Source organism: Sarcophilus harrisii, chromosome 2, assembly GCF_902635505.1.
Source record: "Sarcophilus harrisii chromosome 2, mSarHar1.11, whole genome shotgun sequence".
NCBI classification, from domain to species: Eukaryota; Metazoa; Chordata; class Mammalia; order Dasyuromorphia; family Dasyuridae; genus Sarcophilus; species Sarcophilus harrisii.
In genome coordinates, this window is record NC_045427.1 from 35691239 (window position 1) to 35719171 (window position 27933).

General features: G+C 47.9%; 1 protein-coding gene and 1 long non-coding RNA gene across 2 annotated transcripts in view; one reads left to right on the plus strand and one right to left on the minus strand.

The window, feature by feature from the left end:
• Positions 1-2870, minus strand: part of LOC116421268 — a 71888-nt gene extending 69018 nt beyond the window's left edge. Inside the window, exon 1 of the long non-coding RNA XR_004231569.1 lies at positions 2585-2870. This is a non-coding gene — a long non-coding RNA (uncharacterized LOC116421268). The remainder of the gene's footprint in view (positions 1-2584) is intronic.
• CKAP2L (cytoskeleton associated protein 2 like) lies at positions 1987-27695 on the plus strand. Its single transcript, XM_012540483.3, has 9 exons — positions 1987-2113; positions 3251-3317; positions 5384-5435; positions 9666-10936; positions 14829-15036; positions 16214-16369; positions 18295-18358; positions 19805-19997; positions 21478-27695. Exons 1-9 carry the CDS (start codon positions 2002-2004, stop codon positions 21704-21706), a joined length of 2352 nt encoding a protein of 783 aa, XP_012395937.2. The 5' UTR covers positions 1987-2001; the 3' UTR covers positions 21707-27695.
• The last annotated feature ends 238 nt before the right edge of the window (positions 27696-27933 follow it).

The window sequence follows — 27933 nt, forward strand, 5'->3', positions numbered from 1 at the left end:
CCTTCTAGTATGTCAAATTGCTTCTACGTCCAACTCAGGGCTTATCTACACAGTTATCAATATACTATCTTAGCATGTTAAAGGGAAGGAACACTGGAAAAAGCACTGGAAAAAGGAAAAAAAAGAGAAAAATCTTAACTTTGCCTCTTACTTCCAATGCTCAGGAAATTTCCTTCCCCTTTCTAGACCTCATTTTCCTCTCATAAAATCAGGCTTGAGGCATTCACAGTCTATGTGACCCTGGGCAAGTCACTTCCCCAGTTTGCCTCAGTTTCCTCATCTGTAAAATGAGCCAGAGAAGTATCTTTGCCAAGAAAATTCCAAATGAGGTCACTGAGAGTGAGACACAACTGAAAATGACTGGCTCTGAAAAGCCTTGAGAAAAACTTTTTGGTGGGGAGGGGAATGGCAAGGGTCCATAATAGATTCCTCCACAAAAGGTAGCAGAACTTTCTCCAGACCGCCAAATACCGACGATATTCACACTCTGTACCCCTTCATTTCACACACCTTGACACTCTACAGTCTCAATGACCCTTACAACTACCAGAAGTCCCAACCCCAACATTTGATGAGGTTAGTGGCAGGTTTGGGGTTCAGGGAACCAAAGGAAGATGTTTGGCTTCCCTAGATTCCCCTAGGATTCAGCACAGGGCAGGGAGTTGTGGGAAACCCCCCCTTCTGGCGACGCAGAGTCCTTCTAAAAGGAATTTACAAACCAGAAAAGCTAGACTGGTAAAAGAAGTTTATTATTGGCATTGGGAAGTCAGCCTTTGCTATGCATGAATAGAAAGGCTGAATTCCTTGGTGGCAAGGTCCTGACAGAGAGGTATAAAGTTTCTAGCAGAGAAATCCTGACAGAGAGGTATAAAGTCTTGTTAGGGAAATAGGTGAGAAAGATAAAGAGAGGGTAATGCTGAAAGAGAATATCATTTCAGCAGGCAGAGATTGCTGCTAATCCAGGGAGAGATTCCTTGGCATATTAAGTCCTCTGCAAGGATTGAGCCCCAAATTGGCTTATTTTATAATAGAAGCCTAGGCTAGCAGCTCTTGTTGGAGGCTCCAGGTAGTTTTGAGCTGGAATCGGAGAAAATCTTGGAACTAAATAAGCTCCCAGACTCAACTAGCCCCATGTAGATAAGAGAATGAAGCTGTTTGTCCCGTTTCCCTGAGGCAGGGTTTTTTACAGAGGCCAGAATTCAAGGAGACTTTCTCCTTGAAGGAATTTCAGAGAGAAAGTTTCAGGCTCCCCTTATCTCTAGTGTCAGTCCTCATAACCCCTACACCCCTAATGCCCCCCAAATCCCTGACCCCCATACCTCTAGTGCCACTGAAGTCCCCATATCCCCTATACTCTGCCCCCCAAAATCCCTATGACCACTACACTCCTAGTGCCCCTGAAGTCCCATGACCCCTGCCCTCTCTAGTGACCCCTACTCTCTGGTGCCCCCAAAGTGCCCATAACACCTACACCCCTGGTGCCCCCCAAAGTCCCTATGGCCCTGCATTCTCTAGTGCCCCCCAAATCCCCACGAACCCTCCAAGCCTAATGCCCCCAAAGTTCTAACACTCCCACATTCTCATGCCCCTGAAGTCTCCCCGATTCCTGCACTCTCTAATGCTCCCCATGACCTCCAATGCCCCCCAAGTGCCTCCCGATGTCCCCGCGACTCCCAAGGTCCCCGAGCCTCCCAAGTCCCACTCCCCCTTGGGTCCCCCACATTTGGTAAGAACCCCCGGGGTCCGACTCCCCGCCCTCCCCCGGCCTCGCGCGCCGGGCCACAAGCAGGGCCCCGCCACCACCCGGCAGTTAACTGAAATCAACAGCCCGCCTCCGCCGCAAGCCAAACCCGCCCCGCCCCGAACTGCCCCTTCTTCCAATCACCGAGACCCAGAGGCGGGCCAAAGTGACGCGACAGCCAATCGTCAAACGGTCCGTTTCCAGTAGCCCGGAATCCCTTCCAGGATTTTCATTGGTCGGTTTCAAAACAACGGCAACCAATGATAAAGGAGAGGGAGGTGGGCGTTGGGGAGAGTCCGGAGCCTAGAGCTGCCCGAGGCCAGGCTGCTGCGGGAGTCATGGTGGGGTCGGCGGCCCACGCCGCGGCCGTAGGTGAGTGTCCGCCAAGCCCGGGCTGGGAAGGCGAGGGAGGTGTGCCCCCACCCGCCTCGGGTCCCCCTGGCCCCGCTGTACAAGTGGGGAAACTGAGTTTCAGAGCAGTTAAGCGCGGAGCGAATGTCAGAGGCAGGTTTCGAATCTAGGTCCTCTGACCCCCAACCCCTACTCCCTGCCTCTCCACTCCACCGGGGGCCTGGTAGATCTGCTGGCGTCCCCCCACTCACCCCAATACCTGAGCTCAAAATCTCCAGGGCCAGCCCTGCCCCCACCCAAGGCCACTTCCTGAGTCCGGACGGGAACGGCATGGCCGCTGGTGAGCCCGTGCCCCGCCCCATGAGCTGACTTCACTAGGGCTCTGTCCCCCGGGGCCGTAGCCTGTCATGATGCCCCCGGCCAGGGCTAGGGGTCAGTCAGTGACCCCTGTCAGCATGGCAGGAGGGGGAGAGAGAGCTACTCCAAACTCACCTGCCCATCCGAAGTGGGCCGGGCACAAGTGTAGGCATTTAAAGCCGGCAGGGGCTTTCGCGGTGCTCCGCCACAGTAGCAATAGTAGCAACATAACCATCCTTAATTATCTTGTCACTGCATCATCACAGTCCCATGTTAATTACATTATTAATCTACTTCCATTGCAGTTCCCGTCACTTTACTGTGATACATTGTAACACATCATCGATGGGGCCGTGATCATTATAGTGCGGTTAGCTGGAGCTGACATTGACAATTTGCAAAGCATTTTACACATATTATGATCCTCACAATAACAATAATAATAATGTGCCTATTATGTGCCAGGCACTGAGCTAAGCAGTATTATCTCCTTTGACCCTCACAACAATCCTGGGAGGTTGGTGCTATAATGAGCTCCATTGTTACAGCTGAGGAAACTGAGGTAGAAAGGTTTGGGCTTGCCCATAGTCCCACAGATGATAAGTAGCAGAGTTAGGAATTGAACTTGGGGCTCTCAGCACAAATCCACATTCTTTCCACTGTCTATAAAAGGACAGTGCATCCTGATGTTTGAGCCCAGAAATATGACAGCTTATATGAATTGAAGAAGACTAAAAGAAATTATAAATTAATATCTTTTTTTCTTTCTTTCTTTTTTTTTTTTTTAATTTGTTCTTGCAGAAGAGCGGCGAAAAAAGCTCCAGGAGTATTTAGCAGCCAAAGGGAAGCTAAAATGCCCAAACACCAAGTGAGTGAGTGTGCCTGTGTGTGAACACTATTGATCACTTCTGCCTAAAATTCCTACCTCTGAACCATTGTCTTGTTGATGGCTTGTATGTTAAGAGTGACTGCTTTCCTTTTTCTCTGGTTGTTTGCTTTTGCTCATTTGGGGCCTATTGCCAAGGCCTGAACATTCTAGGAATTTCAAGATAAAGGTTCTACAACTGGGTATTACCTACCATAGCTTTAGAGGCATTTCATCCATTTTCTTTCTCTCTCTTTGAAAGAGAGATCACACGTGGCTGCAGTTTGGATGCCTTTCCTTGAAAATGGCCTCCTCCCTTTCCTTACCAGACTCTTCAAGGAATGACCTCCATCCATTCATTCCTTGGCTGAAGCTACTCCTCCAGGATTACCAGGTTAAATCTAACAGCTTTCTTCAATCTTTTTCTTTTAAGCTCTCTGAGGTTCTTGGTTCTATTGGCTGTTGCCTCTTCCCACATCCTCTGACCCTCCGTGGCTTTGGCCATTGCCCCTCCTGAGTTTTCTTCCTTTCCCTCTGACCATTCCTTCCCAGGATCCTTTGCTGCACAGATGCTACATGGATGATCCTGCTAGCTTATCATTGATGTTCGTGTGTTCCTTACTGGATCTTCTTCCTTTCTATCCTCTCTTTTGAAGACTTCTTTAAAGTCCCTTAGATCATCTCTGTACAGATGATTCCCCAAATTACATATTCAGCCCTGAACACTCCAGTCATACATCATCAGGTGTTTTTTTGAGCAGTAGGCACTGTGATGGGTATGAGGGATACAAAACAAAAAAAGTCATTTTCTGCCATTGGGAGGGGAAAATCCATCCATTGAAAAGTCAATGCAACATTTATGCAAGGATAATTTCCCAGAAGGAAGAGAACCCTAGCAAGTGCCCAAAGTAGGATTAGACTCCTGCTATGGATTGAGAAAAGGGGAGGTGGGGAAAGGGAGTACAGTCCAGCTGGAGGGACAGGAACCAGATAATGAAGGGCTTTAAAAGCCAAACAAGCACAGGAGTTTAGGCCTTATCCCAGAAGCTGAGAGAGCCCCTGGAGCTCCCCACACAAGAGAGTGGCAAGATCAGAGGTTCCATTGACAATCACAGGGAAGATGAGTTAAAGGAAGGGGGTGTAATGTATCTGATGAGCCCACAAAGAATACTGAGGACGAGAGCCAGGAAATAGAAGGGCCCCACAGATGCAGAAAGGAGAGATAGCAGACCTAGGAAAAAGAAGTGGTCAGCCATGCCTGGTGCTGCAGAGAGGTAAAAAAGGGTGAAGATGAAGGACCAATGGATCAACGGAGAGGTCCAGGGGAGCATTCAAGGCAGCTCCCAGGAGCCTGACCATAATGGAGGGGTTGGAGATGGATTGTGAAGAGAAGCTATCAGCCCAAGGCTACACCCCTTTTTACTAATAGTATTCATGAGATCCCAGCCATAGAGCTGGAGGGACCTAAGCCCTCATTTTCAAGATGAGGAAACAAGAGGCCTAGAAAAGTTAAATGTGTACAATGTCATGCAGGCCGAAATGGGATTTGAACTCTTCAATGATGTTTCATTTCTCATGGCTATTCTACTTAGATCTGTCAGTTTCCAAATGACCCTATCCAAGTGTCAGTGAAAGTGTTTGATGACTGTAAGTGAAATGGTCTAACTGCACCATGGACCCAGAAAATACACTAAGAAATGATATGATCATCTAGTCTGTTTGAATGAGCCCTTGGAAGACCCAAGTTCAAATCTAGCCCCAGACACATACTAGCTGTGTGACCTTGGGTTAGGCATTTTACCCGTTTGCCTCAGTTTCATCATCTGTAAATTGGTCACCTATCTCCTAGGGTGGTTGTAATGTTCAAACAAGATAATCTCTGAAATATCCCTTGCAAACCTGGACTCATTATATGAATGTGAGCTATTACTCTGATTAATAGGATGAATGGTTTTTAGGAATTAAGATGTAAGACTTGATATGGAGAGACATCTCTGCATCTAAACAGGAGGGTCACATTTTAGTTCCCTTGTGATCTTGAGATTTTTTATTTTTTTCTTCTTCTACAGGCCTTATCTCAAAGACCAGAAACTATATTCAAAGCCACCAACCTCTAGATCTGTAAGTAGAAATTAATTGCAATATTTGAGAATTGGAAGGGCCCTCTCCTATACCCTGCTCCAGCCACATAGCCCAACAACTTAGAAAAGATTCCCCCCAGAATGATCATCCTTCATTTGAAGATTTCAAGAGAGGAGAGGTCTCCTACCTCCGGGCGCTGCCCAGCCCTCCTTGGAGTAGCGTAGATCTAAATGCTGATGGAAGTGGTTTTTCTGCAGCTTTGAGCTTCTTTGCCCCTTCCCCACATTGCTGCTGGTTTCACCTTCCACGATCCAGCTGAACAAGTGGACTCCTTTTCCACATGACAAAGACTCCCTACTCCCACCATCCTCTCCCAACTAAGCTTAAGGCCCACTCATTCACCTGAGCTTCATCGAACCTGGCTGTCCCACAGTGGCCTCTCTCCCCCAAACCTACCCTGAAGCCAGTGGAGTCCCACCCACAGCAGGGCCACCACCTCCCTGGCACTTCTCAGTGGACCTGGAGGTTCTCTTACTCGCAGCCTTCCTTGCCAGCCTCCACTTAGTCTAAATTCTAGCATCACTGACGATGGCTATTTAAGACCATGACATGATTCTGCCTCCTCCATCATCCAGCCTTGCAGCTCCTGGACACATATTTTAAAATCTGGAGTTTGGGGTTTTCCCTGTACCTGGGCTTCTTACACAATTGCCCTTTTTCCTTTACCTGAGAATTGCCTTCAGGATTTCATTCCCAGTCAACCAGGGCTGACTTCCCCAGTTTGCTGGATTCTAACTGCCTTTATCTAAAGCAGGGGCTCTATATTATAGACTTTTCAGTGGCGTGGACCTTTTTCATAGCAGTCAGGTGACACTTAGGACCCCTTTCTCAGAATCGTTTTTAAATACTTACAATACAATAATACTGTTCAGTGATCTTCTGTAAAGAACTTAGCTATTCCCAGCAATACAAAGATCCACGACACTTCTGAAGGACGGTAAAAAATGCTATTACCAAAAAAAAAAAAAAAATGCTATTACCTCCAGAGAATGGAATCTGAATGCATTTCAAAGCGTACTGGTTTGGGTTTTTTTACTTTATTTTTCTTGGTTTTTTTGTGTTTCTTTCACAACGTGATTAATACGGAAATATGTTTTGTATAACTGAACATGCATTGCCTTTATCAAATTGCTTTGCCTTCTCAATATGCGAGAAAGGAGAGAGGATGGGAATTTGGAATTCAAAATTGTAAAACTTAAAGTTTTAAAATTTTTACATGTAATTGGGGAAAAAATAAAAGTAAAATTCAAAAATAAATTTAAATGAATAAGATTTCAAAGGAAGCCAATTATATTGAACCAATTGTTTGGGGTTTTTTGGGTTTTGTTTTGTTTTTTTTTTTAGTTCAGAGATCCTCCCGGGGTTAAGAAACTCTCCTCTAAACCCTTTCAGATCTGCTCTCCCAAAATATGTGCTTGGCTTTTTTCATTCTTTCAACAAGCATTTATTGAGCACCTACTGTATGCTACACATTGTGCTACATACCAGGGAAATGGACAAAAATGAAATTGTCCCTGCAAGGAGTAAACCTTCTCTAGGGGAGGAGGATGCGGTGGGAAGTTAGCTTTAAGAAAATGGGACCATGAGAAACATGTCCACAGATATCAAATGTATCCGTTTCCAAGGCTAAGGGACAGCAGTTGAGCTAAACCTTGACTGGTCCATTGGCACATGAGCTAAGCAATCAAGGAGGCACAGATTTTATGAGGGATTGGCCACTTAATCCAAAGCCTCCCATCAAATATACCCCAGAAACTTATAGATGAGAATCAAATCCTGAAGAGAAGTTTCTCTTCCACTTCCTCTACTTTGAAGGATAAAAATGTTGCAAAAGCAAATTAGATCTTTAGCTGTTCCACTTTTTGCTATAAATACCAGATGATACAACTACTCCATCACTTCTGTACCAGGCCTAGGATCTGGATTCAAGTGTCTTCAACTAGTTACTCCCTCGGTCAAAGTGGTCTGTGGTGCAAGTCAATGATAAGCCTTCTGTTTATGCCCATGTTCATCCAAGGTTTCCTTGTTCAGGCTCCTAGACTTCCCGACAAGAACTTAATAGATTGTGCTACTCTACTTTAGTCCCAAGTTTTCACTCCACCTCACAGGATTTTCTCCTGAATTTCTTCACATAAATATATCTTCTTAGTGTTTCCCCCACTCCCATGAATAGCACGCACCCTTCCAGAGTCGAAGTCCAATGGAGAGTCTCATCCCAAGTCCCAGTGACATTTATAAAGTCAAAATTGCCTCCTTCCATTAGGACAGGGTGGTTTCTGTACTTTGTAAATTTGTATATAGACATCAAACCACAAATTTTTTTAACATCTACTTTAGAACATTTTATATAGATCAAGAAGTCCTTTGCTTAACTATTTGGAGTGTCATGGTACTTCCTTTATTATTAAAGACTTATAGGCCCAGTGAGACCATAATGCAATGCGCAGATCAGCCTTATCAAGGTCCCCAGAGCTGCTCTCCATGTTGGCTCTTAGAAATTTGGCTATAGAGGATTTCTGATCACAAATTTCTAGTCTTAAAATGGCCCACAGCTCATTGGTACAAAAAATTCAATAACCTAGAGAATTATTTGTGGCAGAAATTTCCCCAAAATATATATACCTAACATCAAATGCTAATAAAAATTTAAAAGCTTTGCTTTTGTACCAAAGATTACAGAAAAATAAGGTCTCCTTATTGGGATTTCTAAGTCACTAAACACTATTAAGATACTTTCTGAATTAATTTATTCTATGTAATGAGATTGTAGGTGAGGTGGATTATTGAATTGAACACAAAAATTCCAAGATATGTACCCTCCCCTGAGGAGTTTATAATATAGTAAAAAGTGTGACAGACATGAAAAGAGTAATAATAAGAGGCAGGAAATTATAACTGCCAACTTGAGTGATATAGAAAAGGGCAATTCAGAGAAAATAACAGAAATCACGTCTGGTGCAGGAAAACTAGATCTTGATCTTGAAAAGAAGGTAAGAGTGTTATCAAACATTGTGGCACAGAAGGTAGAATCCTGCATGGAGTCAGGAAGATCTGATTGACCATCTGACTAGCTGTGTGTGGCTTTGGGCAAGTCACTCGGCCTCAGTTTCCATATCTCTAAAATAGGTATAATACCTCTCAGGGTGGTTTTGAGGATGTAGTGAAATATTTGCAAAATGTTATACAAATGCTAGCTATTATTGTTATTGTTATAGCTATGCCACAAAAACAGAAAAACACATGGAATCTTGCTGGCTATAAGTAGTAGATCATTGTGGGTAAAAATAAAAAATTCATGTCAGTGAATGATGGGGGAAAAAGACTGGAAACTTTGAAGGCCAGACTATGGAGAGCCTGAATGCCTTGCCAAAGAATTATATTTTATTCTGTGGACAAATGAAGACGAAAGTGGATTTCCAAGAGATTTGGGAGGTAGAGAAAAATGATACAAAGACCAGTTGAGAAGCTATTGCAATATCCCAGCCACGGGGTCATAGGACCTGACTGAAGGTGGTGACTACAGGATGGGAAGGAAGTTATATTGCTATTGGAGCATTTTGCTTCAGTGAGGAGCTATTGCACAGGAGGAATGGAAACAAGTTAATTGATGGGAGAGAGCAAAGGGGGTAGGGAAGTAAGTCAAAGGTGATGCTGAGACGCTGAGCCTTAGAGACTAAAGAAGGTGATGCTGTCACAGAGAGAGGAGCAGCAAGATGGTGAGATCCCTTATAGGCATCTTCAGCAACCTTTGGTTAAGCCCCTACTGTGTGTCGGGCTCTGTGCTGGGAGATGGCAAGGTAAAGGCAAAAGGGAAACGGCGTCCACCCTCAAGGAGCCCCGTGTTTGTTTGAAAAGGTCCAAGAAACAAAGGGTTGGCTGATGAGAGAGGGGAAGTTGTGTGCAGACTGGAGGTAATTGTCAGGTGTGTGATCTGCCCGGGAGTACCTCGTCTTGTCAGCATTCTCCATGACCTCCCACAGCCCCCAGTGTGGCCCAGACACAGATGGCTTCATTTCTGTAGATTCCACACCAGATGTCCTTGCCCAGTCCCAGTGGAGCTAAAGGGAGGTGCTTGAGCTCCACAAGTTGCCTATAGATGAGAAATAGCCTCATTTTCTCCAAACTAAAATAGGTCGTTACATTTCACTGGGTTTTTTGCCTTTGAATATATTGTAGTAGTCATTTATGCATTGTGCTTTTATTTTTCAGACTATTAGACCAAAAAATGACACATTTAAATGGACCCAACCGTGTGCTGCTGAAAGGTCCACTGGTAATATACTCCAGCCGGGATCTTCCAATGTCAATGGAACCCAAAGGCCAAAACCAGCAGCACCAAAAATTCTGGGGAAAGGACCAATCACAGGTTCCCTTTCCTCCAAGCCAGACTGTAAACTCTCAAGGAATACCCACATCTACCAGCTGCAGAAAATAGCATCTTCTGCTGTGCACAAGCCGGCCAGAAGGTCTGTACCATCACATGAGACCCAGTGTCTGAGGAGATTTGCAGAGCAGAAGACGACAAATCGCAGACTTGGTGGGTGGATGGACCCTGCGGCCGAGGGCCACGCTGAGAGCCAGTCCTTAGGCGACTTTCCGAAGGAGACGGACAAAGAGAACTGTCCTTTGCCAAGCCTGGTAGAGCTGAAGAGGAAACCAGAAGCTGAGCTTTGCAGCACAGCTAAATCAAAGGAGAATTCAGACTGTCCCAGCAAGAGGGGCCTGGCTCCAAAGCAAGCTGTGCACCAGGGGGCCGAGAACGGCATCCTGCTGAAAGACCAAGTCAACAAGCCGTTTGTTCACAGGATTCAAGTCTGGGTGCCCACGGGAGAGTGCCAACAGATCCCCGAGGGGACGAGCTGCAAAAGACCACGAGACAAGCACCCAAGGACGGTTCCTTCTCACTTGGTTCAGAGCCTTGCCAGGATTCGGGAATCACGGAGACTGGTGATGAAGAAAGAGAGCGGAAAGGTCAACGAGAACGAGAAAGAGGGTCGCAGCGGAGCCAAGCTACAGGAGAATGGCATCAACAAACAGATCGCAGAAAGGAGCCTCCCGAGGACAAACCCGATTGTGCCGCAGATAGCAAAGTTCAATAGGCACGATAATGGCAAGCCAGACCTAAAGCTGGTGCAGCCTTTTCCTGAAAGGAAGCCCTCGGTGATGGCGCCGCCATTGAGGACTGTGACAAGACAGACTCAGTTGGTAGGTGGCACCCCGAAAGTCCACCCATATGGACCCCCCCCCAAGCTTAGTTATAGCTTGAAAAAAGAGCCACAGCCTGTGGACTCCAAGGCCAAGGGGCCTGTGCCCTGGAATTGTGCTGTGAGAGCCTTGAACCCCAAAGCTCAGCCCCAGAGTGTCACCCAGACAAAGCCAACCACGAGTGAAGAAGGAGTACGAGAGCCGATTTTGCCTGACGCCTCTGTCCCCCAAGTCAAGCTGAATATCCAGCGGAAGAAAAACGAGGAGGATCGAAGGTATTGGGCTTAGTCTCTGAAAACATGGCATCCCAAAATGGGCAATGCTATACACAAATCCATAGAGGTGATGATCCGTATAATAGTATATCCATATTTCTCTTATCCCCGTTGGTCAGAAATGAATTCAGGGGATGAGGAGAATTTATTTATATGGTAAGTGTAGATACTGATTATTTTTTCCTCTTAAAAATTAGTTGACTAGACAGTTTCATAAAATCAATATGTATACAAAGATAAGGTAAGTGATGACGCTACTGTTAACCTAGATAATTAATTGAGGATTTGTTTCCTGTGTAATAGTATTGACTATTATTCATGAGAAGTAAAATCTGTTTTTCTACAATCAAATATTGACCAAGGTACAATTTAGCTTTAAATAGACAATTATAAAACTTCCTAAGTGGCCTCCTACCTCCAGTCCATGCCAAGTTAGTCCGTCCCTCCCACCACGGCCTAAGTAATCGTCCTAACTAATTACTCTGACAAGGTCACTCTCAGAAGTTCTCTATGGCTCCCTATTGCCTACCAATGAGAGATGAACTGATCCTGGCATTCAAGGCCCTCCAGAGTCTATCCTTTCTGTTCCTTTCCAGCCCTTCTTGTACCTCTCCCCTTCCTACCTTCTGTTGGAGCCAAATTTTTTGATGCCCCTTGTCCCATCTTCAAATTTGTGTCTCTTTTTTCCTCCCACAATAAGACTTCACACCTCTTTCTAGAGAAGTGGTCATAGTGCATGGAAAAGAACACTGGGTTTGGAGTCGGCAGATTAATTCTGACTCCAAAGTCACATCTCAGCCAAAGCAATGGTCTTCAGACCTCGAGCTGTTGAAAGGCGGTTAGCAATATCCCTTTGGAGAGCCTGAACGGGGCTCCTCAGGCCTTGCTCAGCCCGCCTGTGACTCCTGGCCAATGTATGGGCCAGCCTCGTGCCCTCCCTTCCACGGCAGGGCAGCCCAGGGGCACATATGTGAGGGCTTCCCACTCTGGCGTCACGGGCAGGCAGAGACCAGGGATTGGCTAATGCGAGGGACCCCGCTGCCTTCCATAGGGAATAAATACAAGGGTGGGGGATATGAAAGACTGTGCAGGGAAAGAAATTTAAAGTGAGGGAGGCTTTAAGTTATTATATACACTAACTGGGTCCAGCCAAGACTGAAAGCTCTGAGTGTTTTTGACCAATACCTCTGTATTTCTGTGTGTGTGTGTGTGTGTGTGTGTACATATATAATACGGAGAAAGCGCCATTGGTCAAGTTTTTTGGTTGAGCTCATCTGTACTGGTTTTTTAATCACATAAGATACCGCAATGGTCGTGTTGACATGTATGTCCGTGTATTTTATCTCTGTGTGTGTGGCCATTGGTCAGAAAGGTTTTTTGTTGATCTCATCTGTTCATTTAAGTTGCATAAGATGACCCAAGGCTGGAGATACCAAAGCTAAAGGGCACCAGGGCCCAGGTGGCCTCCAGTGGTCTTTTCCTCTTCGTATGCTGAGGGTATCAGACAAGTTGGCGGGGGCTTGGGAAACTGGGGAGAGCCTGAGTCTTGGAGGTTTGAGAGGAAGAAAAAAGGAAAACCTGGTAACAGAGGAGGGAGCAGGCGGGAGCAGCCGCTGCTAAATGGGAGCAGCGCCTGAGAGGAGAGGCCTGGTGGGCAGGATGCTGCAGGCAGCCACGGCAATGACGGTGGCTGGAGGTAGAGTCCAGATAGCGGGATCTCCAACATCTGCTGGACCTGGCCGCAGCTGGTCTTCCCGGCCCCTCCCCCCAGGCGTGAGCAAAGTGGGGGACAGACAGGCCTCCGAAGCCCAGGCGCCCCTCCCCCGGCAGCCATAATGGTGGGGCTCCTGAGCACGGCACGGGAGAGGCTCCGGGGCCAGGCGCCAGTGCCCGGCCATGGCCACGTCCCCAGCTCTAAGCTCAGCACTGATTTCTGGTGTCCTCCACGCATTCCCCACACACATGACAGGGAGTCAGTCACTGAGCACCAATCCAGGCCCTGTGCTAAGTGCTGAGGGCACAGAGGCTGCCATTCTGGGAGGGGCAATGGGGGGAAACTTGTTCAGTTTTCAGTCAGGTGCCCTTTGGGTTTTCTGGGTAAAGACACTGTAGGGGTTTTCCATTTCCTTCTTAAGCTCATTTCACAGATGAGGAAACTGAGGCAGACAGGGTTAGCTGACCTGCCCAGGGTCACAAGCTAGGAAGTGTCTGAAGCCGGATTTGAACTCAGGAAGTCTTTGTGCTCTGTGAACTCGGGCGCCACCCGGCGGTCCCACATGGAAACTGCCCAGGTCCATATAAGACACCTAGGTCTGGCAGTGGGGACCAGCAAGGGCTTCTGGGGGAGCCCGGCCTGAGGGCAGGGATCATTAGCCTGCCGGCCGTCCTCACTTCCTGACTGGGAGCAGTGCTTGGAGGCCAAAGGAAGCGTGGGTTTGTGGGGGGTGACCCCAGGGGCCAAGGGGGTGGAGAAGGCGACAGCCCAGGTCCCAGACCTGAGATGGAGGCCGCCCTGGAGGGCCGGGGCAGACTGGGGAGCCTGCCAGCCGCGACCCGCTTGGGTCTGAGTCTGGCGACTTGGAGGGGTGGGCGAGAGGCAGCGAGCCAGGCCGCAGAGGGGAGAGGGATGGCGGTTTGGGATCAGGCTGGCCTGGGTTCAAATTCAGCTCCCTGGCAAGTCACCTAAAATGGGATAATAATGGCATCTGCCTTCCAGGGTGATTGGGAGGATCAGATATTTGTGAAGTGCTTAGCAAACCTGGAGAAATGGGGAGCTGTCTTATTGGAGGTGGAGACCCATTAAGTAGCCCCTGTGGGAGGTGGTATTGAGGCCCAGGGCAGTAAGACCAGAAAGCTGGAGAGAGATTGGAGGCCTCCAGGGAGAGAAAAGAGTGGAGTTTGGGAGCAGAGAGAAAGCAGGACAAAGTCAGAGCCAACACGGTGGCAATATAAAGTGACTTTGGGCACAGGAGGATGAGGAGGAAGGGCTTGTCAGGAGAGGCAATCGGAGGCTCTGAGTGAGGCGGGGACCAAGGCCGGTTCCTTGGCAGTCTGGGAGTGACCAGCAGGGAGGGCAGGACTGGTGACCCAAGATTGCTTGATCCGCTGTTAAAGAACCCAGGGTCAGCATGAAATCTTGTAGCTTGGCACTGAGGTAGAGGAGCTTGAAGGACTGCAGAGAAAGGAGAGGGGCCCTACATAAAAGAATCTGAGAGATTGTTTGCATCTTAAGGTAGATGGACTTTTTTTTTTTTAATGAAAACTTATTTTCAAATATATGGATAATTTTCAACATTCACTCTTAAAAAATTTGTCTTCAAATTTTTTTCCTCCCTTCCCTCCATCTCTTGTCTTAGACAGCAAATAATCCAACATATGTTAAACTTGTGCAATTTTTCTATACACATTTCCACAATTATCATGCTGCACAAGAAAAATCAGATCAAAAAGGAAAAAAAGAGATTGAAAACAAAAAGCAAGTAAAAGAAGAAGTAAAAATACTGTGTCATGAGCCACACTCAGTTCCCACAGTCCTTTGTCTGGGTGTAGATGGCTCTCTCCATCACAAGACTATTGGAACTGGCACCTCGCTGTTCAAGAGCCACATCCTAGATGGACTTTTTAACAGGCCCTGGCATCTAATGAGCACCCGTGTGCATAGAGTGTGCCCCTGCTTGCATTATTGTTAGAAGGCATTGGATTGAAATTCTCATCAAATGATAATTTCAAAGAGTTCCTACATATTCCTTGGGGAAGTGGGTGGTGGAGGAAGGGGGGGGAGAAGCAACCAGATTTTCATTCCCTTCTGGTTTTGCATCAACTTTACCCCTTATCCCTTGTCCCTTTCCCCTTCCCAGAGAACTTTAGCTTTCTGTTTTTAATTGCACAACAGGAAAAAGCTTGAAGAATGGTTGGCATCCAAAGGAAAGACTTATAAACGACCCCCGATGAAACTTCTAGCACAAAATCAAAATGTGCAAAAATTAAATGTTTCCTTCTGGAAAAGCATAAAAGAGGAGGAGGAAAACAAGAAAACAGAGCTGGATCTCTCCAACAAAATTAAGAACACCCTGGCAGAGTGCCTGAAGCTCGTGGAAGAGGTGAGTGGAAGCCGCCTTGGGGCTTGGTGAGGGACCCGCAGAGGAGCCAGGAGGGTCCCAGTCTCTCAACTTGCAGGTTTCTGTTGCTTTAAGAGAAAGCAGACCAGCAAAATTGGAGTCAGTATTCCTGGTTGAGCAGAGCAGCTATAGATAGACCGGAGCTGACCAGCAGAATCATTCCTCCTTTCACATTCGATGTAGCTGTTAATGGGACTAATCTGGAGCTCTGTATGCATTTGTTGGGGGTTTCTGTGGAAGAGCTCTTTCCTCACTAATGTGGGGCTATGGCTACAACCCAGAAAGATGTTATATGTTGTGTGTGGGGGGGGGGGGGGGGGGGGGGAGGGAAGAGTGAAAGATGGCTCTCTGGTGGAGGGACTAATGAAAAAGGGAAGGGCCTGCAGGGACATTGATTTGAGAACAGGGGCTGCCATTGGGTAAGAGCTTAGGATAAAGGCTTAGGGGGGAAGAGGAGGAGGAGAGGCGTTTTAGTCATGGTGAGAACTAAAGTGATTAGAGCTGCAAAACTTCTCCAGGTTGAGAGGGGTGGGAGGTGACTGTCCAGGGATCTCCAGGGAGAAGGGGGATCCAGGTGAAGGGGAAACGGGGGGTGGGGGAGGGTGCTATATTGGTGATAAACTATCAACAAATATATGAGCACATTCCCAAAACCAGCCTTTTCCCTGCTACCTAGACAAGTGTTTGTCCCTTCTTTTGGGTTATGGGTAATGGGAGAGCTACTAGTCAACTAGAAAGAGGAAAATCATATTGTCATTTTAAGGAGAATATAAGCCAATGAACTTTGTCTTCAATCCTGGGCAACATTTCGGAACGTGTTGTTAAAGGGTAGTCAGTGGATAACTAGAAAAGGAAGCAGCAGTTACCAAGAGCTAGGACGACTTGGGCAGAACCGTGTCATCTCCTTCCTTCCCTCCGATAAAAAGGGGTGGGAAGTGGAGAGGAGAGGACTTTGAAAACAGCCTGTGGTATCCATTGTCAGGAAAGTTGAGGTCCATCCAGAAATGCCTGCGATGCAAAAACAAAAGGAATCAACAAAATTTTACCAATTTTTAAAACCCAAACCATACAGGTCAAGCCTGAGTGAACTGCCTGCTTCTATTATACCATCACTAGGAGGATTGCAATCATTTGAATGAGGGAGTCTTTGTCCCCCTAGGGCGCGCGCTCTGATGAGATCCTGGCGATTCTCTCTGGTTTTCCTGAGGCTGAAAAGTTTGCCACGTTCTGGATCTGTAAGGTCAAGCTTCTGGCCAGTCAAGACAGCTCGGAGGTGATAGGACTGTATGAGGCCGCCGTTCGCTGTGGGGCCGAGGTAAGCATTTGGCTCTCTATGTACCTTGTATTGTGACCCACAGAATTCACGTGAGCACGTTCTCCCTGCTACCAAGAAAGGTGTCTGTCCCTGTCGTAGAGGGACTGCTTGTAAGGCTCTGAGATATTTGTAAAGCATTAGCACAGACAACACCTGGCACACGTTAGGTGCTTAATAAATGCTTATTCCCTTCTCCCCTGTACCTTTTATCTTCTGGGTACTTGGGAGACTACATGTGAGTGAGCAGAAGTCAGCTTCACCATTCTTTTCCACTATATGATCTTGAGCTTGGAGTTGCCCCTAAAATAAAAGGAAAATCTGAGGGATCATCAAGGCACTTTTCAGCTCTTTAAGTTTCTCAGAACCAGTTTTTGAGGGTTTTTAGCAACATGATATATCTCACTGTCTGGTGTAAAGTTTGTTAAGCATAATTATGCAACAGAACAGCATCTGTGTAGAGTCAGACTCCTGATGTGATTTGTGAAAGCGTGTACTGACTATACGATATCTGAGGCTTTCACAACTTTATTGGAGACCAGAGTTTTTAAGTTTTTAAACACATATTATACACATGAGTGAAATGGAATCTTTCTCCATGAGTGAAATGGAATCTCAAGGAGGATGGGCCCTACACAATAGGAATGCCCCAAATCTCGCAGCCTCAGAGCTGGAAGGGACCTCAGAAGCCATTTATTCCAACCCTTTAGTTTTACAGATAAGGAAATGGAATAAAGCAGGTTAAATGAACACAGTTTGTACTAGAAGTGGGATTTGAACTCGGAAGACTTCCTGACACCAAAACCTGTTATTTCTACGAGCCTTTGTGATAGCAGCACATCGTGTGGCCCACTCCCCAAAAAGCTGGCCAGTCTGTGAAGCCCAAATGACTTGAGTGCTTCAGTGCTCTTAATTTCCATGATCTGTGTATTCTCTTTGCCCATTCAGATAGAAATCCCTGTCCCTCTTCATGGATGTCTGAAAAAATCCCCTCACCTGGGGATTGCTCTCCCAAAGGCCCTCCTCTTGGTCAGCTGTCCAGAGCTGGCGGACGGACTGGCCTAAGTGACCCCTCAAAGACCTTGAGAGGAGGAAGCAAACGCATCGGACACCATGACCAAAGGCGCCATTAAGAGCTGAGGCATGAAATGACCCCGTAGGAGAAAGAACTGAAATTTTGGAATGTTGAAATGTTCTTATTGAGACAGAAAGGGCTGTTGGCTGCTTTTAAAAACCCATGCAGGATGGTGGATCTCTCTCTCTTGTGCATGAATCAAACCTAGGTTCTAAAACCCAATTTTATGTCAGTTAGGACAGAGGTGTGTTTGATGCTCCAGGATAAATGGTTGGAGGGAGGGCAGCAGAGCATGGAGGCCGGGCCAGGTGTTCTGTAGCCCCCTGGGCCCCTTGGATAATTAATATGCCAAGTCCTCTATGCCCATCATGTACCTGGAACACAGTTCTTCCATTCTATGACGTTTCTTTCAGAGCCAGGATTGATTTCAGTTTGCAGAGCCGGGCCAGAGAGGCAGCAGGGCTCCTGGGAAAAACTCACTGCACTCTGATAATGCAAGTCTGGGGGGAATTAAGCAATTTACACAAACGCCCTTTGAAAATCTACTTTTCAGGAACATGTTTCCCTCCCTAAAAGTGAGCGAAACCTGCTGCTGCTTGTGCTGCCTTTATTCCTTCATTATTCTCAGGCAGCAGGGAAATGGGACTTTTTTTTTAAGTCATAGCTTAAAGGCTTTTTGTTACAATTAGACAGGAATAAAAGTGAAATACATACTTGCGTGTGTGTGTGTGTGTGTGTGTGTGATCTCTTCAGGACATTTTATTTCTAGGATTCTGACATTGAAAGGCCTTTGTCTCTCTGTTCCGCTTGAACCCTGCCTGATGCTCTGTGTCCATGTGCTTCCTTCCCCCAGCCAATACAAGAGTTGCGGGATGTTGTCCTTAATGTTCTGAAGAGCGCCAAGAAGACAGAAGAAGGTAAGGATATGCGACATTTCTGGCCCTTCCTGGGCCTTTCCCCTGAGCCTTGTGGCCATGGAACCTGGAGGGTTCCCCTCTCACTGTGGCCATGGGGGGACCCCGGGGAGTCGGTCGTATTTCAGTGCCCTGGGTGCCCCCTAAGACTCGAGGCTACAGAGAGGGCACCGAGGAAGCCCTTCATCATTGAGGCTGAAGCCCCTGTCCCTGTCTCTGCCTGCACCAGCACCCAGAGCACTGGGAGACTGCCCAGACAGCAGGGAAATCTGATTTTTTTGTTGTTGTTGTTATAGCTTAGAGCTTTTTAGTTCCAGCTTGACAGGAATAAAAGTGAGCTAGATACGGATGGGTGTCTGACCATGAGGAGATCCCTGAGAAATGTGGAGACTGCAGCATTGCCGATGCAGCGGAGCGGGCTCTCCAGATCTGCATGTGCTCCAGGGCTTTCCGGCAGGCTGCTGCTCACCAGGTGCTGGATTATTTCCTGACATTTCTCGGGGATCTCTGTTGGTGACCATCACCAGTTTTGCTGTGGAGTTTCCCGTCCCTCTAGGACAGCTTTCATGTTAAACGCGTAAGATTCAAGAGAGTTCTTGGAAGCTGCCATGACTCTGCGTGTCCTCTTCTGCCTCTGTACGCTCCGGCCGCCTTCATTATCATTGGCGATCTCACTCTCCCTGAGCTCTCACCCACGGCAGACTCCATTTGCCTCGATGTTGAATGTTGCTTCGGTCTAGGGAGTGCCCCAAGGGGCAGGGGGATTCCTGGGAGCTCAACCTCCTCCCTCATTAGGGTTTCAGGGATCTGTCCCATAGTTGGACAGCAGGTGTCGGGGGTGAGATGTGGATCTAGTGCTTTCTGCCTTTGAAGCTGGCTCTAACCATTACATCCTCCTGCCTTAAAATAGTCTTGTGACCCGAGAGTGCACTGAAACGTCAGCCCCGATCTTTGGCTTCTTGCTCAAAGTGTTTGCAGCTGGAGGCAGATGTTAGATTATTAGATATTAGATTATCGGTCTCCTTGGCTCTAAGTGTAAATTCTTTACCCGACATTCACAAAGAGAAATGAGTTTTTCCAGATACCAAAAGCATTTTTTTAATACAGAAAGATCCACAGGAGCCATCCAACTGGCCAAGGAAAGAAAAAAGGGTGAAGAGGGAGGCGGAGCCTGGGGGAGCATGGGGGCACATCTGGGCTTGTTAGTTGGGGCAGAGGCAGAGCCTCTGAGTAGAAACGCACTGAGAAGGGAGAGCTTTGGCAGGGGTGAGCAGAGAGCAGCCTATATTAACCTCTTCCTTGGAACAAAAGGAAAGAGGCAGGAACCGATGCCTCCGAACCCTGCTTCCCTCCCTTCCCCTTCCCTCAGTCCTTATAACTACCTTTTGGCTTGGGCTTTTGTGCTCAGTTAGTTAGACTAGGCTTGAACCCCACCTTTGTTCTTGGAAGCGCCCCTAGGAAGTACCAGTGAAAGTAATCCTACATCTGTGAAAGAGATGGCAAAGGAAGAGAGGGCCCAAGAACCCGAGGTCCCCATTCCAAGAGAGCGCGTGCAAGTTGGAGCCACTCCCCAAATCGCCAAGAAGTACAAGGACAATCATTTAATGCCCTGCATCAAGTTGCAGATCACCCCCTTGCCAAGGTAAGGACCTTGTCGGGTGCACCCGTGCCCAGGTCTTCTCCCCCAAACACTGCCGGAGTCGGGGCAACCGTTCTCCCGACGGCTCCTGGCTCGCTTGGGAGTGGGCACCATTTGTGACAGCCATGGTGCTATACGAGGCAGCTGGAGAATTCTGACGGGAGGATTAGGATCGATTAGAGACCTTTCTGAGAGGGCAGAGCATGGCGGTCCGGGCCCGCCCTGGGCATTATGGGGAATTCGCGGGAGCCGGGCAGGCGTCCTGATGAGGGGGCAGATCACGGAGGCTGGGGGCTCAGGGAAAAGTGGGGATGGGGAGAGGGCATCTAATGCCCCCATCTGGCCACAAGATGAAGATTTTAAATCAAGTTGAATATAAACTTACAATTAAGCTCTGACTCAAAAACATATTGGGAACGCTGCACGTTTTCCCAGCAAAGAAATGCCATGATTGCTCTTTAGCCTGCTAGGCCGGCCCCCCAAAGCCTCCTTAATCCACTATGGAGGGGACATTATTCCATATTAACCTCAGAACTTAGCCACCATGTTTGAGAAATTGTGTTCATGGTGACAGCAGGGAAGGCCAGAAACCCCTCCCCCAGCCCAGTGCTGGTGGACCCTGAGACTGCAGGATGTAGAGGAGGGGGGGAGGCTGAGGGAGCGGCTAGATTGAAGGCCAGCTCGGGGGTGGGGCTGGCCTCCCTTGTCCTCCCTTTAATTCCCCAGCTCTTAGCACTGAGCTCAGGCTCGCGTCAGAGGGATGAGGGTGGGACAGATCTCCCCTCTCCTTCCCCTTGGTCCCATCCTCAGGTGTCCTGACCCTCTGCCCCTGCTTCCAGCTGGTGCTGAGAAGCTGGTCCCTAGACTGAGCTCAGGGGCCCAGGGGAGGAGGAGAACAATCTGAGGGGGCTCCCGCAGGCCCGGCCAAGGGAACCCGCCCTCCCATCTGAGGCAGGAAGCTTGAATGTTTGGCCAGTGCCACGTCCTGACGATGTCATTGGCATTTTTGGAGAATGACCAGGAGGCTTAAGGCAGTGTCCAGACTAATTTCGGGACAGATCAAGTTTCCAAACTGTCAGCGCAGGGCAGCCCTTCTCCTACTGATCTCGTCTATTCCTCCTCATGGTCTGTGAAGAGAGAATCCCAATGAAAAAAGGAGCCAGACTGTTGGCTTCTCGCTGGGTGGGACGAGCAGCTGGTCCTTGCTCCGGCCCCTTCGTTCTTCTCTGTCACTTTTCATAGCAGCAGAGGGGAGGGGGCAGGGCCCAGCCCAGAAGCCCCCTGTTGTCAGAACATGTCCGTCCCCGGGAGGACCTGAATGGGCCTGTCCACATGTGCTCGCTGGGCAGCTGGGGGGGAGGGGGGACCTAGCTGAGGCTAGGACAGAGAAGAACTTGGCAGGCCCTGCAGCAGGGGCTGCTCCTCCCCCAGGCCCCTCCTTGCAGACCCCAGCACAAGGGCTTCCCTTCTTCCTCTCCCCCAGAACTCCTGGTTTGCTGGAGAAACAAGGCGTGAAGCTGGTGACTCCGGTACGGCGCTCCTTGAGGATCGAGCACGCCCGACCCACCTACCCCGAGGCGCTTCAGGAGCACGGCACGGTGGTGGCCTCCCTTGACCAGCTGCCCAGGGTGACGGAGGCCAGCTGCTTCATCTACTGCAAGAACGAGGCTCTGCCGGAGGAGACCGAGCTCCAGATCCTTGGGGCGTCGTAGCTCCTGGCTCTCCTGGGAAGGGACTTGACGCTTCAGAGAGCCCTGGTGGGAGCTGTCCCCTGGCTCGGGGCATGTGGCCCCCAGCAGGCTGGGCCGGGTGCAGCCCCCAGGCCCAGGAAGCTCAGTCCGAGGGGACTTGGATTCATTGACTCTGATAATCTGTGCACATTCCATACCCCACGTTTAGACTTAGGAATTATTGATTTATGAGACAGTATTGGAAAATATATGACCTTCAAGTCAGTAAGTATTTATTTTATCTTTGTTGTTGTTGACGACGATGTCATCCCTCATTGATCCGGCACTTCGGCTAGACCTGCGCTTTATGTCCATCTGGTCACTGGATCCTCGCAGCCACTCCAGGAGGGACAGGGATCAGACATAAGGCTACCTATCTTACAGATGAGAAAACAGGCTTTTCCCCGAGGGACACAGCGCCTTAGGGCTTTCTGTGAACCGGTGTTTTCCATGATCCCTGACTATTGGTGAGGCAGAAGTCTGCGTTCTCTTGGCAGTGCTCTGTGGCCGTGAATCATGGGCTCCAACAAGCACCTGTTTTGTGCCTAGCAGCACCAGGCCTGGTCCTGGGGGTGCAGAGGCAAAGAAATGGAGAGGACTTGCCCTTGAGCCTTACACTGGACCACCCCCCCACCGGGGTGATGGTGCAGCTCATGGGCAGAGCTGACAGAGAATCATCATCAAGAACATGTGTGGCTAGGGAAGGTTACGACGAGGAGAAGAGTGGGTGTGAGCAGCTCCATCGGGACCCCGTAGCATCGGAAGGACAAGGATGGCCTCCAGACCGGACGGGAAGGACGCAGATGAGAAGCAGCTGCGGGAGCGGCCCCTGCCCACACTTCCTCACCTCCCGGGGCTCTCGGGGCCTGGGAATTGTCCTGCTGCCAGCCCGCCACAGACCCTGGCCACGGGCCCCTGGAGTGCGAGACACGGAGCCGGGAGCCTAGTGGCCCTAGGCCCCGAGTGCTTGTAGAGACGCGCCTGATCTCTGGGTGCCACAGGCAGGCCGGGACCTCGCGACTCCCAAGCTTCACCCCTCTCTGCTCATCCAGCTGAGCTCCTTCGTTTTACAAAGAAATACATTTAGAATGGCTTGGATCCTCGATTTTGAGCTGGAAGAGATCTTGGAGGTTTCTAAACCATCTCCCCTCACTTTACAGATGAGGGAAAGAGGGAAGTGCGGCTCAAGTGGCCCAAATCCCCCAGAGCCAGCATTGGAACTCGCCTCCTTTGTCTCGAGATCTAGCACAGTTTGCATTGGAACCCTCAGAAAGCACCCAGCAAGTCGATGCTTTCTTATCAAGTGTCCGAATCTCAGAGTCGGAAAGGACTCCGCCTGCTTTGAGCCGTGTGGAATCAGTGACAAAGGGCTCTCCAGCATCTCCTTGAAACTCTCCTCTGTTCTTTACTGACCACTTCCCCTGCGGGGGCCCTTCAGAGAACTGGAGGTGGTTGGTGTGCTTCCCCAGCCTCTTGTCCAGCCTAAGCAGCCTCCCCAGTTCCTTTGACCAATCCTCATATGGCATGTTCTCCCTTCCTCCCGTCAGTCCTATTGACCTCCTATTCATGTTGATCTATGCTGTATCCAAAAACCCAGATTTTATCATAGTAACGGTAAATGCCGTTGGGCCCACGGGGAGAAGGGAGGTATGCGCAGGGCTGGGCTCGGTGCAGCCCAGGAGGGCCCTGGAGTGCTTGAGCTGATTTGTCAAACTGTGGACTTCTTGGGCTTGGAGACCATTAAGACGCCCAGATCTTTTTTAGAGGAACAGCCACCTCCTCAGACGTGATCCTTTCAATTGATAATTTATTTTTAACTACAATGTAGCACTTTATGTTTAAATCCTAACTTCTTTTTCCACAGATTTTGTCTGTTTTTCTAGGGTCTTTGGGAATCCTGTCATTCTGTGTGTCACCTACTCCATCTTTCTTGAATATTTGAATATTGGAGAAGTCTCACTTCTCTGCCTTTATCACAGATAAATGAGCACAATGTTGACCAGCACAACCCACATAGTCGAGCATTCCACTCGAGGCCTCCCCCAACAGATTTAGGAGTCCACGACTGGTCTGATCATCCGGGCAGAATTCATTCTGCCCAACAGAAGTCTCCTCAAGCCCTCGTTTCTTGGTCTTGCCCACACGATAGCATGAGAGGCCCTGTGACAGGCTTGAGTGCAATTTGAATTTACTGTGTGTAAACTAGCATTTTCCCATGCTGCTCCTCAAACGGGACCATTTGTTTGCCCTCTCCAGCTTTGCAGCTTCTCTCCCATTTTCCAGGATCTTTCAGAGGCAAGTCAAATTCTCACATCTGCCAATTTTCCCCGATACCCAGAATTTCATTGTGGCCCAGTTGCTTGAACTTGCCAAAGTGAAACGGATTTTGTTGTCTCCCTTACCTCAGTTGCCTGATAGTGTTTCCTTCCCCTCCCATGACCATGCTGCTGCTAGATTAAACGGAGGTGGGAATGAGTAGATGGGCTCAGCCTTCTCTCCGGTTCATGTCGGAACCTCCTTTGCTTCCAAGGTCCCCTACCCCAACTCGTGATCATTCTGAGCGTCGCCCGTGATTCCTCCTGCGGGCTGCCCACAAGTACTTGCCCCTGTTTCCAGCCTCCGTCCGTGTGTGTGGGCAGCGCGCCCCATTCTGCTCTCACCCAGTGCTGCCTTCTGCTTGTGTCTTCAGAATTTCATTCTTGAGAACCTTTAGATCTCTCTTGGACTGAATTCTTTCAGAGAATAGTAGGTTTTTGGAGTCCACCTACCCTTCCTCTGAACCCTTTCAAATCTACTCTGCCAAAATGCAGAGTGCGCCCGGCTTTCCTCTCAGCGAACCGATGGAAAACTAACGTTGTCTGGCATCCCAGTATCATGGTTATGAATACTGCTTGTCCCCTTGGGCAATCTAACCCTTTGGGGGAGCTTACCTTCTCCTTCTCATCTGTTTGTTCTCACGTCTTGATGAGGTAGGCACAGCTTCGTTTGGGTAATGGGAAGCCGAAGCAAAGAGGTCAAAATGGTCTGTCCACAATCTCGTGTTGAAAATCCGGATAATCTGAATCCACTGCCACTAGACCTTGTGTTTCTCTTTTCAGGGTTGGCAAAAGTTATCAAGAGAGTTAAAAAAGATGGTACTTCTGTGGTTTGTATAAACTTCTCCATTATTAGAGTAGTATCACTGACCACATGCTCATTACTCCGTCTCCTAAGGCCGACTCTTGTCTAGCAAAGCCAAGCCCAAATCAAGGGCGGGGTCGTTGGGCCCAAATCTCAGCTTTGCTTTTGTCCATGAAATTCAGTTGCCAATCCTCTGGGGACTTTGCTTCAACCCTTGGGCCCTGGAGTCTAAGGGAACTTTATTTGGGAGGAAAGATTAAATCCCAAATGATTAGCTGACTGTTCAAGCGAGCTATGAGTTGCCATCAAATGGTGATAAAACTTAACTGGGAGCAAGCTTATCCCTGTGTAAGGAAGCCACAAATACAGACAAGTGTTGTCTTTTATATTATCTTCCCGCACCTTGTAAAAAGGCCTCATTGTATGAGGAGGCCCATCCTAGAGATTGCTTTATATGAGCAAATATGAGTGAAGGCCCCGTGTGGGGCCCCCGACGAGTACAGTTTGTGGTACCCTGCCCAGGATAGCCCAATGATGGGGGACCTAGCCTTATGGCCAGGGGGAAGGCTTCAGGGATAAACGCCCAAGAACCAAAACGGCCGTGGTGCCCGCAGTTAGCAGGAGGTGGTCGCAGGCTCAGGAGACATAGATCCTGGGGGACTGATAGCTTAGCCCTTTCTGGGACCACCCAGCCAGGGGGGGGCACAGCCTTGCGGGGGGCACTGAATAAAAGTGGAAGCGAGAACATAGGGAGAGAGTGTCAGGTGGCTTCTGGGCCAAGGGGGAAAAGAACCTAGGGGAGAGTAATGGGTCAAGTGGCTTCTGGGCCAAGGGGGAAAAGAACTTAAGGGAGAGTGTCAGGTGGCTTTTGAGCCAAAGGGGAAAAGAACCCAGGGGAGAGTGTGTGTCAGGTAGCTGCTGGGCCACAGGGGGAAAAGAACCTAGGGGAGAGTGTCACAGGTGGCTTCTGGGCCAAGGGGAAAAAGAACCCAGGGGAGAGTGTGGGTCAGGTGGCTGCTGGGCCTCGGGGGAAGTGGTGGTCCCTTCAGTGTATATTGGGAAGCAGCGAGAGGCACGCTTTTCTCTGCATTGCGCTCAGGCTGGGCATGAAGCTGCTTGGTCAGTGAGGGGCTGGACTGCCCCACTTGGCTTTAACCCCATTAGAGCCAAGCCCCATGTGTGAGGGGCATGGCAATGAGCATAGGCTATCCTAGGTCCTGCTGAGCAACTCGTACTAACCAGTATTTGCATATATATATATATATATGTATATAGTGGTCTCAGGTTGTGAGAAGCACTTTATAGACATTATATCCTGCTCCGGGATAAAGTGAAAGGAGAAAGGAGAATCACATAAATATTTTTATAAGAGGAAATGTGGCAAATGTATGTATTTGTTTTGCTCTACTATGCTTCTTATAAGGGGGGAGGGAAGGAACCACTGGGGGGGGGGGAAGTTTTATTTTTTAAAAGAGCATCAATAAAATGTTTGCCAAAAATGTAGATGGCAAATTTGCTGTTTAGCACTAAAATAAATGTGTTAAGTGTATTTTCTTAAGAGGAGAAAAAAAATATATTAAAACCCTTAATTTAAAACTTGCCTATTTCTATTCAAAAATGTCCCTTAACAAGACTACTTGAATTGTAATTTTATAGCAGGTTGGATAATAAAAGGGTCAAAGATTTAGAACCGGGAGGACTCTTAGAGATCCTCTAGACCAATCCCACTCTAACCCTCCCCCCTGCCTTTTACAGATAAGGAAACTGAGGCTCAGAGAGTGAGCCAGTTGCTATTGCCCATCAGCGGTAAGATACCAAAACCATTCATTTACATTGCACCCATGGGAAATGGGGATTTAAGTTCCCAAAACCATAAAAAATTGATTTTTTTTGCTAGATAGTGCTGAAAATACATTTCTCTGCATATAATTCTTCAAAACATTACATTAATGCTTAATAATGTATATTTTTTCTAACAGACTAACCATGAAATAGCCCATAAAAATTCAGTACACAAAATAAAACTGGTAATGTAAAAATTTTTACTAGTGATCCCCTAGAATTTTATAACCTTTTGTGCTAATAGTACAAGAATTTTTTTAAAACATTGATTTTAGATAATTCCTAACACATGAAATCTGTATTATAAACTTTATTCCTTTTAGTTGGATATAAGTTAAAATCAACAGCTGCCTCAGATAATCTGGCAGGAAGTTTAACAGCTTTATTTTTCTTGCTAAGCCATATCACTGACTTTATATGCTTGGGCTTAGTGTCCAAAGAATTTGTACTAAGCTTTGGGGTTTGTGACTGCAACAGAAAACTTAACTTTTAAAGGCAAACAAAACTCTGCAATGAATTTACAGAGAGCTCTTAAAATGGGAGGGTGAACAAGACTAATGAAGCACTAGGAGCACCTACAGTCTCTCCACAAACTTGCCTGAGCAAATTGCCAACACAAAAGTGAAGTAAATAAAATCACTAGAGTTCTTGAAGGTCCTGAACATGAAAATGTTGAGGATTGGCTGGGATTGCCTACATGTTGTGTCTCTAAGCGGCTCCTGAGCAAGAATTGACTTTTGACTCAGAAAGCATGGTGACCCGACTCTCATGTGATTATTTGCCTGCTTCGGACAGGAGGGTAAGGTTCCAGAACTGGTGAGAGAGAGAAGAGGAGAGATCCTCTCCAATAGTTTGACATTAGTCTTGCTTCTAGAGTAAGAAGTCTCTTCATGTTGCTTAAAGTGACAAAAACTCTGGGAAGAGGCCCTGCTTTCTGTAGTGAGAGCTTAGATTAAACCCATTTCAATAAGAGAAGAAAGGGACTAAAGGAATTAGAGTAGGTTATAAGGAAACAAAATTATCACTCTTTACAAATGATATAATGGTATTCTTAGAGAACCCTAGAGAATTAAAACACTACTAGAAACATCTTTAGCAAAGTTGCAGAATATAAGATAAATCCGCATAAATCACATTTCTGTGCTACCAATGAAGTCCAGCAGCAAGAGATAGAGAAATTTCATTTAAAATAACTGTAAACAATATAAAATATTTGGAAGTCTACCTACCTAGACAAAGCCAGGAAC

What these genes read in the sequence shown, in the direction of transcription:
- CKAP2L (XM_012540483.3), top strand. Translation starts at nt 2,002, where the DNA reads ATGATAAAGGAGAGGGAGGTGGGCGTTGGGGAGAGTCCGGAGCCTAGA. An exon ending in CTAAAATGCCCAAACACCAA is followed by an intron (nt 3,318 to 5,383) that starts GTGAGTGAGTGT and finishes CTTCTTCTACAG; the next exon opens with GCCTTATCTCAAAGACCAGA. An exon ending in AGCCACCAACCTCTAGATCT is followed by an intron (nt 5,436 to 9,665) that starts GTAAGTAGAAAT and finishes TTTATTTTTCAG; the next exon opens with ACTATTAGACCAAAAAATGA.